This window comes from Oenanthe melanoleuca, chromosome Z (genome assembly GCF_029582105.1).
Source record: "Oenanthe melanoleuca isolate GR-GAL-2019-014 chromosome Z, OMel1.0, whole genome shotgun sequence".
In the NCBI taxonomy this organism is placed as follows: domain Eukaryota; kingdom Metazoa; phylum Chordata; class Aves; order Passeriformes; family Muscicapidae; genus Oenanthe; species Oenanthe melanoleuca.
The window spans coordinates 60,314,031-60,326,645 of record NC_079362.1 but is presented as its reverse complement, the minus strand read 5'-3'; the positions used below and the strand labels follow the sequence as shown (position 1 = coordinate 60,326,645).

Genomic DNA, 12,615 nt, shown 5'->3' with positions numbered 1-12,615 from the left:
TCCAAATATTTACAGGGGATAATATGGAAATAAAAAGGACCTTTTGTGATTCCTTTCTACTGAAACCTCTCCACCTACTTTTGCTTAAAAAGGAGGATGACCTATGCCAGAAAAAAGCACGACTTGGTGACTTGTCAAAAAGGGAATGAGTAATACACACCCAAGAAATTTGATTAGGCTAGAATCAACTTCCAATATAAACACTCCCTAGAAAGTCTGAGTGTGGTGTTTATTTTTACACCAAAGTATTTAAACTTTTGCTGATATTTACAGTTTCAGACATCCCAATGTCGTATTTTTCCATTAATAAGCAAATTTTAGTTTCTGACTTACAGCTTTCAGCTGGTTGACATGGCAAAGAGAAGAAGTTAATGACATTCTGGGAAAACTTTACCTTGCAATTTTTGCTGTTTAAGACGTGGGAGAAAAAGCTTCAGGTTTCATGAAGCTTCCATATAGATAAGATTATTATTTATAATGACAACCTCTGATCAGATACAGCATTACACACATTTAAAAATAAACAACGTATGTTCACACAAAGGAAATGAAACAGAGATAATCTGCTTGGGCATCAGCAAAAATCATGCCATGACACCATAAGGGAAATTCTTAGTTATCCTAGAAGAAGGTGGGGATTACAGGAAAGATGATAATGCAGGTAAGGAAAAAACAAAACAAAACAAAACAAAACAAAACAAAACAAAAAAAAAAAAAAAAGAGAGAGATAATCACAAGTGATCCCAAGAATAGAGTACCCCACCTGAGTGCTTCTAAACCATCTTGGTTATTGTATTTGTCAATTTTACCTTGAAAAAGATCCAAGTATACAGATGTTGTCAGCAAACATTAGGATACACGCTAGTAGTACACATAAAGATGTAGATACAACTCAGAAATAATCATATGACCATGATTAACTGCCTAGTGAAAACAGAAAAAAGAATGAGACTGCAGGTGAGGAACAACTAAAAGTGATACAACACAATAGTGTGATATGAACAAACTTCAAGTCAAACACAACCCCAGGATAGGATACAAAGAGAAATGGAATTCTTGAACAGACTTCTCTAAGAAGCAATGTGACAAAATTAATCCAGATCATCTTAAGACAGAACTTTATCAAAAAAGGTTATATGATATAGTTGCCTAAATTAGGAGGAGATTGGGAGTGCCAAAATATTCTTCTAAATCCTATATATCCTTGGTTAAAAAGACCAAAGCATTTTCCCACTATTTCTAGAAATGTGATTTACAACAACAATAACCTGCATTTAACAGCTTTCTATTAAAATTTATTTTCTTGGTACAGTTTCTCAAGTTGAGAAACTCTCACTGCAAAACTTTTAAAGCATTCCAGGAAAGAATTTGAACACAGAAATCAAAGTGGTGATAAAAGCTTTTTAACCTGAGGAGACAACAGCCAAAACAGAATAAATACACGAAAGAAACTGTGGGCTTTGCCTTTGTAGGGAGACCTTAAAGGCTGAAAGGTGTGGTGATGAAGGTCACAAAGATAATTAATCAATGCAAAATTCAAAATGATTTGCATAAGCATTCCTGAAATCCGTCCCCCCACACTTTTGTAGCAAATCAGCAACAATAAAACAAAGTTTAGGACCAATATAGGATGATCTAGGGTTTACCGGATATATCGTTTTCCTGCTGGCAAATCGAACATTGATCATTTATAAAACTACAGAATGTAATGTGGTATATGGACTTCATAACTTGGACGATTTTTCAAGAAATATCCCCCAAAATTGAAATTCAAGAACATGTAAAAATGTGTTCCAAGATTGTTGTCTGTGTTCCTAAGACAGATGACTAAGAAAAGGGAAAATTCCTTCTTTATTTTCACTGCACTTTGGGAATCTAGCTGTTTTCTAAAGTGCAAATTGCAACTTTGTCAATAAAGGGGATATTTCAAAGGACTGCAAAAGTTTGCATTTGCTTTTTTACTAGATATAAAATATAGCAAGTTTTATTTAAATCTTCTTCTGAAAAAATGTACTTTTTTTTTTCCAGTTGCTTCCTTGTTTTTTGAAGGGGTTTTTTAGGTCATTGGAATTAGAGGCCTCAATTCAGTGAAATATATTAGCACATTCCAAGTTTCTTTACGGCTATGAATATCTCAATTGTATGCATGAAGGACTCTCTATAATATCGATGTCAAAAACAGACCTGGATTTTAAACATATATGAGGCAATATTATAAATTATTTTATGTTCATATCTGTTAAAATGCATTTGGTTTTGAATAAGTTAGTATAAAAAAAGGTAATATAAATTAGGAATACATTGAATAACCAAATATGAAGCTAAGTACTTCCTTGAAATTGTCTGATCCTGTCAGATACTACTTAAACATTTGTTACATATATTAACTAAAATAATCTTTGTGAGCAGATATAATTTTTTGCCATTTCTAAGATTCATCTGACTTAGAGATATGAGACATAAGAAGAAATTTAAGCCTCCAGAAAATATTGCTAATGTCTTAATTTTTTTTCTGGGAGTCTTTGTTCTCATTTAGAACGCTAGTGATCCCCTCTAGACCAGAGAGATTCAATTGAAAACCTTTATTATTATGCCCATTTTGTTCATAAATGTACTCTTTTATTTCATCTTGTGCTCTCTTTTCAGAACAACTACCCTCCTCTTCAAAAAGGAAAACCCTAATAGCACTTTCCTCCAGTGAATTCCAGCAAAAGGAGGCAAGCAATAATAGTATGGATTAACAAGCATTAAAATGAAACCATATGGAAACACAGGCAGAGGATTTGAGCAGGAAAAGTACTGTTTAAAAATTAATCTTCATGATTTAAAAGGAATTATTACGAACATTGCAAAAGTTCTGAAAACTCTTAATTCAAGGCTGCTACAAAGCCAGTGTTCTGAAAAAGTAAAACAATGTTTATGTTGTCAGATGGGCTCCTCTTAGAACAACAGCCTGGGAAATACACTTTGTGACCTAAATCTAAAGTAACAAAAGACCCTGAAGAACACTTACTGTATCTGTTATTTTAGTCACAATTTCTGTGATCACTGATATATACTTGTGAACAGGGATTTTATTACTCTCTTGTAATACCACTACCCTTTACCTTATTATGAGGAAAACAGAAAATAAGGAAAAGTCTCCACTGTGTGACATGGCAAATAAAGTACAAAGAAAGAAATAGGAGAGCTACAGTAGTATTTAGCCTGTTGTTTATCAGATGGGAAGAAAATGTAACTTAAATTACAATTTAAAAATACTTAAAATGACAGTTTTCTGCCCGTTTTTCACGGTACTTCATTGATATAAAATGGAAAATATATGAGAAAAATAGTCTGAAAGAAGGATAGTTTTAATGATACTTTCCAAATTGACATGAAGAATACACAGACACAACAGGGATTACAAGTCTTTTTGATGAACTGTCTCTCATTTAAACTTGTTTCTGCTTTCCTCGTGGAATGGGATCATCTCTCTGAAATGAATGTAAAAAGAAAATTACCCAAAGAAAGGTAGTTGTTAGTGTAAGACTTATAGGCCAGAAAAAACATGGGAAGAAAGGTAAGGAAAGTGATAATAAATAAATTTATAAGATTAGAAAAGAACTAGTGAGAGGTAATTTCACAAGCAAATCCTTAACTGTTTCATTGGAGAGTAGGAAAAGGAAAAGTAATGATCATATTATTTGTATGAAAGTGGGTTTTCCTTGTGTTGCAATACAACCATTTTTGGTGAAAACTAAATCTGATACATGACCAAATCAGCAACAATTTTGTCAAGAAAAGAAAAAAGTGACCCCAAAATAAAAAAGGACCACATAAACTATTTTCTATTATAATTTTATGCTTGGAAGACTGTTTTAATTTAATTTTTTAATTGCAAAATTGTAGTTCATTTTCATTTGACAGAGAATTAATGTCACTTTTGCTTTGACTGGGGTTTTTTTAAAGAAGGCATAGTGTTCCTTCACCAGTGTATTGAGTAAAATCACACATTCTTCAACATATTCTCTTATAAATCACTCAGATTTTTCTTTTCAGAACATTTTCTAAATATTCTATTTAGTAAATATTCTGCTAATATATATTTCATACACTTACTTCTATGGAAACAGAATCATTAATCCTTAAAAAAGGCAAGAGCTGTTTTACAGAAATAATACTGTTTTTCTGGCATCACGATCCTTTTTGCAGAAACTAATTGTGTCACCAAACCATTCCTGGTGCAAATAATACAGTGATGGACACAATAAAAATTTAAAGTACTGTATAGCATGCTTCATAACAGTAGAAGATTTTTATGCCTTTAATCCAAATGCAGAAGGTGTGGAAATACAGATGTGGTCTCTCACAACATGCCAGTGCACAAGGCAGTCAAATACAAAATTCATATTTCCTTATCCAAAGTACTCACAGCCAAAGAAAGTATAATGCAAATGGGTTGTTGTCCTCTTTTTTGCAACCTCAATTTCAGGTTCGAGCTGTTATCAGAATATCCATATTCATTTCTATACGGACAGTTACAGATGTTGAACTTTTTGGCAGCTCTTGTGTATTTCAAGATTCTGAAACTCAAACCTTAAGACAAAACTTAATTTTTATTTTACAACAAAGATCCAAAATAATGCCCATGGCTCTACAGGATATTTTGAATATGAAAAGTGAGAAAATCAGAAAGGCCTACAAGTCTTGAGGCAAACTATGTTTTTATTTTTATTTAGCAAACTCATTATATTTTAGGGCCCCCTCTAACTTCTGAACAGGGTGATTCACAATGCTAGGTATGTGACAAATGAATCAATCTTCACACAAGGAATAGCATAGCCTGTCTTTTGACCTGGGGATTTCCACAGCAGGGGAATCCCAGAACTGCACAGTGCTGAATATACACTGCCCTTTGCCAGATCTTGTTAGACAGGGAGCTTGCTGGAGTATGGTGGTGGCAGCAACGCCTGAACACCAGCATGCTCAGAGCAACACAGGAACTCCTGTGAGCAGCACAAAGAGAGCTGGAAGTAACACTTTCTTCCATCTGGTCAACAAGACAGGTGCACAATTGCAAATCACACACAGATTGCTGCAGCCAAGAGAAAAATGCAAAAGCGTTTTTAAAATGTCTTACAAATTTTATAGAACAGAAGTTTGATTCCCAGTCTTGTCTGTGGTTCTGCAGAAGTCCAGGGTCCAATCCTTCTTTCAGTTTGTAGAGTATGAACAAGCAGTTGGCCTTGAAAATCTTGTGTATAGAGAGTGAGGTGGGGCTTATTCAAAACTTAGGAAAATTGTTTAAAGTATCCCACACAACACTTACCCAGCTTGTGGGTCTTACTGCCAGAGAATATAATCAAGTTAATTCAAACTCCATCTTTAAAACTACTTCTACAAGTAAGAAAACTTTAATAATGGGTATCACCTAAATGGGAACTTCAGTGTGGAAGATTAAATGCCATCCTTGCCTCCAGTGTCCTCAGAAATATCTTGCAGTGGTAATTAAACTGAGATCCATTTTCATGCTAACTTCAGGACTTCAGTCTGATCTAGCATTGCACTGTTAATATATTCCTGCTCTATATTTCAGTTTTTAGAAGGCTAAAGGAAATTGTTTTCAAATGTATTTTACTGGACAGCACAATTGCTCCATTAGATACATTTATATCACATATTCTCAATAATTTCCCCTAATCTCTCAAAACCATTCAAAAGCCTATTTCTTCAAAGCAGCTGGAGTTATTCAGTATATACCTGTAGCTGATGCCATTCAATAAATAGGTAACTTGAAGTGAGAGACTATTTGCAGTGATCAAATTTCTCACAGAACAGTGGTACTCTTAATACTACTCTTGTGAAACATTGAGTATAAAATGAGTTTGTGCATCCAAATGAAGTGATCAGTGAGAGAAGATCTTCAAACTGCACAGAGTAAAGGAAAGGAAAATAAAGCCACAAATTAGAAAAAAATTTTGGTTTCAATACAATTCTGTACCTTTAAATAAATTAATAATTAACAAAGCAATCTTTCTCATAATTTATTTTCCTGAATTTTCAAACATGTGTACTTATTTAATTTACTTATGATTCCGGTTTTCATAAGGAATTAAAATCCTTTACATATAAATATAAATCTTATAGATACATGGGATATATGAAATATACATAAAATAAAGCTCTTTATTATGTATTAATAGAATATATATATCTCACAGACATAAATAAATCACTACTTTTCACCAACATATCAAGAAACATTTCCTAATTTTGCATGAAAGGGAAATAGAGTTCAGAAAAATGGTACTTATGCTGAATTACATATTATTATATCATATAGTGTTTACAGCAATATTACAGAATGATGATTTTAAAATATTTTATTCCACATTAACCAGTTTAGGTAATTTTTTTTTTAATACTAAATACCATGTAGCATTTCAGAAAGTGTCTAAAATCTGATCATCTGAACTCAGGGTTCAAAAACTATGCAAAATGTCACGTAAAGACTTCTATAACAGTTGGCAACACAGAAATCCTTTTGCAGAATGAACTATAAGGATGATGGAAGTCATACTATGTCAAGACTGAAGGGAATATTTCCTGAAGACTTAATTTTCCAGGAACCTCCCAAAAATCTAAGAAGGAAGAATGACTATCATTATCAGTGAAGGAGTGTCTGATCTGGACAGCTAAAAGGACTAGAAGCTCTAACAATTGTTTTACTTCTATTATTCTAAGACTCTTCCACTAACAAATACTCCAGTATACCTAGGATCTTTCAAAAATCATATGAGAAGGCAGATGGCTATAAAAATTCAAAGACTGAAATCTGTTTTACCTCCAGTTAAAAAAAAAAAAAAAAAAAAAAAAAAAAAAAAAAAAAAAAAGAAAAGAAAAGAAAAGAAAAGAAAAGAAAAGAAAAGAAAAGAAAAGAAAAGAAAAGAAAAGAAGGAAAAAAAAAAAAGAAAGAAAGAAGACATAGAAATTACCCTACAGATGTTAATAATTGTCTGGGGTGGGAGTCGGGGAATGGGAAGGCTGGCTTCTAAGTAAACAATGCAAAAAAAGACAAAGAGGTCCCTGCTGATGTACAACAATAAAAGCAGTTTTCTCAGCAGTGTCAACTTAGCAAGCCTGAGGGTCTGTATTTTAAACCCCAGTGGCCTGACGTCACTCACCCTGATGGTGTGTGTGAAGGAAGCTATCTCTCCGCAGTGACTGACCTGAAAAGTGTTTTCAAAGCCCAGTGGGCTAATGTCACTCACACCGACGGTGGATGGTGGGATCTCTCAGGGTGGCAGCCTGGGGGAAGTGAGCTGCAACACCAGCAGCCGACCATCACTCACTCTGATGGCAGGGGGTCAGCTGGGATTCTTTGGTGGCCTCCCGGGCAATAGTTAAAAAGAAGATTTTGGTTCACATGTCAATGTCTAACTTGAAAGCAGCGAGTATAAAAAGTGATTTCTTTTTCTTTTTTTTTTTTTTTTTTTTTTTTTTTTTTTTTTTTTTTTTAAATTGTGCTTCACTAGTGGCAGCAGTGCAGCCAGGAAGGGGAGTTTCTCTGCAAGGACGTCTGATTGCATGTGAAGCTTACAATGGGGCTGGCTCTGCCTGGTTTTAATTTTTTTCTCCTGCATGAGCTGAGATATTTTATTCCCCCATACCAAAGGGGGGGAAAAATTAAATCCAGACAGCTCCAACTGCACTTTACATTTCATATGCAATAAAACAGACTTTGAGAATACCATCAGCTTTTTTACCAACCTGCCTGCCATATAGAGAATGTAAATAAACACTAAAATCCCAAAACACCATGTTCTTATGCTAACTCATCTTGTAATGCAGAAACTGACATTTGGGACAAGTTCTCCCATTCAATTTACCCTGACACTTAAAGCATTGTAAGGTTTGCAAAGGATTATATAGGAATAGTCTCTGTCCCACTGCAAATACTTAAAAAACCCTACAAGCATAAGTGCAGATGATATTTCATCAGCAAAGTAAATTATTTGGGACAGAATGAAGCCATAAGATTCACTACTTAAAGAGAAAGCTCTTTACAATGATAAAATTTTCAAAATAACATTCTCAAACTAAAACTTAGAATTTTAAAAACTAAACTCTAGTCCTATGAAAGTAAATGAATGTTATTTAGTCTGTTTTAAACTGGCATGCTTAGCTGTCTGAAGGGTCAGAATCTGAGAGATATCCTAAAATCATAGCTTCTGTATATAAAATCAATGCAACCAATAAATTAAATAAAACTGGGAATTCATGCAGCTTTGGACAATATAATCAGTTTTCTTGCATTTTGTATCCCTTTTCCACCAGTTCTTTGCCCCATTAGACTGTCGAGGTCGAGACTGATGCTATTGTTTCCTACATAGTTCCTCTCTGCCACCCAGAAGAAAACAAACTAATTCAAAGCAACAATACATAAAGGAATAGCTCAAGAATTATGCTGGTCACTGCTAACTGTAGTTTACTTTAGACTATAAAACTATTTCCACCAGAACTGATTTGTTTGGGCATGAAGTAAGGCTGTGCAACCTCAGTCTAGCAGGAAAAATGTAAAAGGTTAAATTTTGTTCTCCAATTTTTACAATGTGTGCAGCTCACATATGTGAAGAGAAAATATGACTCTAACTCTGCACAGTTAAGCTAATAAGCTTCCTCAGAGAGTGAGACAATAGGAACTGTGAGCATACTGTACAGCACAACAAGTGCTGGCACATGAACTGTTTCAGTCTTGAGGGACAGTGTTTCACAGTATATCAGTGACAGAAGATCAGCTTGCAGCCAGAATTATGAATGAAAAGTTTAAGCCTTCATGAAAGTATTGACTTCAAATGGTAGTTCTGCAGTCACCTCAAAAATTGATGCACTGAACTATTTTGAGGATTGTGGCTTTTAATACTCCATTTTCTAAGATTGCCAGGCACAAAAATTCATTAGTTTAACCTAAAACATGATGATTAAAAAAGGTGTTGTATTATATGTGTGAATACATTTACACAAATTTAAGCTGATCAGATAAAATAGTAAGCATTCAACCTGTGTAGGAGTATATTACAGGTCTACTTATAAACCTGGGCAAGTAGTGGGAGACAGAAAAATTCATCTCTCCCTTTATCAGGCACCAGACTGCAAGGGACTGTTGGTGCATATTAATTTCACGGTGAACTGTGTGCTTGGAATTGCCACAAATGCTGTCTCTGGAGAGCTGTGGTTATTTGTCTTGAAATGGTCTCTCACCCTTTTGTGACTATTATACAAAAATACTTAATCAATAAATGCTATGGTTACATTTAAATTAGTAAATAAACAATCTAAGGATCCTTTTGTATCTCTGAGGCAGCTCAGCTTACATGGCACAGCTCACATCCATGAAGCTAAACTTTTTCTCCTTTTCTCCTCTACTCAGAAAAAACAACCCAAAACCCAGAAAGGCCTCATCCACACGGCTTATTAGGAACAGTCCCAGGCCCATGCTTATTCCCAGACTGTGCTCAGACATTGTTTGGGATGGTGCTAATTAGTCAGGGTCAAAATGGTTCCAGGGGCTGTGCAAGCAATTAGCAGCACGTTCACTTGCACACATGCTCAAACCCATCAGTTGTGATCTAACACAGGACCATCCTGTCCCTGCAGCTGCCAAAGGCAGCTCCTGAATTTGGCACCCTACTTTGGCAGATTCAGTTAATAAAGCGGCAACTTCAAATTCCAGCTGCCATGTGCTACCTCTGTCCTTTCCCCACCCAAAAGAGAGGCAGCAGGGAGGGCAGGAGTTTGAAGAGCTGGGTCACATGAAACACAGGAGCCTTCACATGCTGCCCAAAGCACTGGCTTCCTCTCTGGCAGGGAGAGAAGACACAAAGCTGGATCTGCCCAAAAGATCTTCATCTGAGCTATGATAATCTGTCAGCTGATAGACAGACAATTTACCTCAGTTCACAATGGAGCCCTCAAAGACAACTGGCTTCACCAAACCACTGGTGCCTTTGAAAAGTGATAAAATCTTCCCCTGCTTACATAAATGACAGAAAACTCCTACTAGCTAAAGCACCCAAAAGAGAAAAGTTCAGATTAAATGAAGCAAATCTGAGTTGGTGTGAATGCTGTCATCACTCATGCACTGGACAAAGACTTTGGAAGAGAGAAAAACTAACAAATTTTTTGAGATGCAGATATTCTTGCTATGTCTTTTCGGCAGTTTTGATGTAAGAGACATGCTTTATTAGGCTTGTAACTAGTACAGCTATGAAAAAAAATCCAAAAAAATGTGGGAAGCAGTTTTTCAAGTCTTCTTCTCAAAGCCACTGGACAAAATGGCTAAGTTCAAAAGTTTGGGTTATTTTCCCACCTGTGTTTAATGAAAGACACCACTACTCCGTATAAACCATTCCAATCCATCACTGCTACAAAATGACTCCTGTTATCTGTCTTACTACATCTGACTTTGAACATACTAATAATTGAAAAATTAATTTTAAATACATCTGTAAACCCACCAAATTTATAAATTGCTGTTGTTACTGTGTCTCTCTATTTTGCTGCCCAGATAGGTTTTTCACTTCCTCCTTTTTCTGTAGCATTGTTCCTGCTTTGAAAGGGAAAAACCTACATACATTTTCATTTCCCCATAAATCAGAAATATTCAATAGGAAGAAAGAATAGAAAATTACATATTTACAGTGGAAAGTTTGGATAGGATGACTTGCAACTGCCTGATACAAGGACTATGAAATAATAGCTCTAGGTCTGACATTTCATTAGGACTATATAATAGATGGGTGTTGCTTTGAAAATTAATGTTCTGTTTATTTGATACTGCAGAAGACATTTGCTGAAAGTTTGTTTAGCTTTCCATTATAACTATTTTTCAGTCTTCCTTCATTTAGGGCAAGAAAATGCTGAATTTACTCACTTGCGCAGAATTTTTGTATCTGATTCAGTCAAATTCTGCTGTTAAAATCAAGCACAAGGCTTGCTTCTCCTGGAGCAAAGCAGAAACAGTTAGTCAAAACCAACTTCCCCTCCTCTAGGAATTTAATAGCTTTAAAAAAAAAATCTAAATATTTTCTCTTTTTTTTTTAATGTAAAATCAAAGCTGAAATTTCATTTAAGCTTTTCTCTTTTTTTTCCATAAATGTAATCTGATTTTTAATATAAAAATAATTAGAGTAATTTCAAGAATACCATCTACTTTCACCATCAGAATCAAAAACTTTCCTGTTCTTCACAATGTTGCAGATCCTACTGTAGAACTGCTTTTGCGCCATGTGTTTTTGGAAACAATGTCATTTGAGCTTTTGGCACTGAACGGAATCATGCTTGACTTCTGATTTATAGCAATCTGTCTTCCTTAACCGTGTACACAGCACCCAAATTATTGTAGGGCGTGAGTACGGTTAATTACATCCAGTGTACAGTTAATGTATTATAATTACAACTCCACTTTAAGAGAGTAGGGGGTCATGTCAGTCTTCCTTGCTTGAATATAGGAGGTAAGGCTGGAACAGGTTTAAAAATAGAACAGAACTCTTGAAAGTGCCACAGTATGTTAGAGGCTTCCTTCTCTCAGCAAACTAAGAATGTGAATCCATTTCATACAGGGAAACTAAGAAGTATGCTAAAATACAGGCAAAGAAGATGTACCAACACTTTCATGTCTTCGCACAGAGTGAACCATTTTGCCTGCAAAGCATAAAGGGAAAGAACGGGGCCAAAAATACCTGTCCCCACAGCTCCTGTGCCCAGGAAGGAGCCTCCAGGCGCAGGGGCCCAGCCAGCCCAGACGCCTGCCCTCCCTTGGGCTTGTCGAGAGTCAAGGAGCCAGAAAGCGCTAAGGGTTCAAACAGATCTCAAAGATCACCTACTTCCAATCTCCCTGCCACGGGGCATAGTCCAAGTTTGTCAAAGCTTTGTCCAACCTGGCTTTGAACACTGCAGGGATTGGAGAATCCACAGCCTCTTTGGGCAACCTGTTCCAGCGTCTCATCACTCTCACAGAAAAGAGCTTCTTTCTAACAGCTAAACTAAATTTCCTCTCTTTCAGTTTGTACCCATAAAGAAGGTGGTGTCACAACCAACGGTGCCAGAAAATGTTTCTGGGCCAAACATGTAGCTGGGGAAAAGGAGCACCCTAAACACTTGAATGGCTCCTCCACGGAGCTCTGGGCATCAGCTCTGCCTTCTCTCCACGCTAGCAGTGCCTTTCGCTCCGGCCTCTACCAAGTCCTCACCCCACCGCTCCCTGTCCCTGTCCTTGTCCCTGTTCCTGTCCCTGTTCCCTATCCCCTATCCCCTATCCCCTATCCCCTATCCCCTATCCCCTATCCCCTATCCCCTATCCCCTATCCCCTATCCCCTATCCCCTATCCCCTATCCCCCATCCCAGTCCCTACCCCAGTCCCCTTCCCCGCCCGCCTTTTCCGCCGCCTTTTTCCGCCCTCACCTTCGCGTTTCCTGTCCGAGCGGAGGAGGTTTGGCCCAGCGGCGCCGCCGTCTCCCAGTGGCTGTGCTGAGCATCATGGCGGCGTCTCTCTCAATGTCAGCGGCGCTGAGGGCCCTCGTCGCCAGGAGCGGTGCGGCCGCGGTCCGCCCGCCGCCGCCCAGGTAACGGCA

The 12,615-nt window shown here is 36.7% G+C and overlaps 1 protein-coding gene and 1 long non-coding RNA gene across 2 annotated transcripts in view; one reads left to right on the top strand and one right to left on the bottom strand.

Moving 5' to 3' along the window:
* Positions 1–1,887: 1,887 nt before the first annotated feature.
* LOC130265060 (uncharacterized) lies at positions 1,888–12,549 on the bottom strand. Its single transcript, XR_008842546.1, has 3 exons — positions 12,446–12,549; positions 10,916–10,984; positions 1,888–5,910 (listed from the first exon to the last, which is right to left on the bottom strand). It is a non-coding gene; the product is annotated as an uncharacterized LOC130265060 (long non-coding RNA).
* NDUFS4 (NADH:ubiquinone oxidoreductase subunit S4) overlaps positions 11,920–12,615 on the top strand; it is a 46,939-nt gene continuing 46,243 nt past the window's right edge. The window contains exon 1 of the mRNA XM_056513833.1: positions 11,920–12,606. Within this exon, the coding sequence (XP_056369808.1) occupies positions 12,146–12,606 (461 nt within the window). The 5' untranslated portion in view covers positions 11,920–12,145. The remainder of the gene's footprint in view (positions 12,607–12,615) is intronic.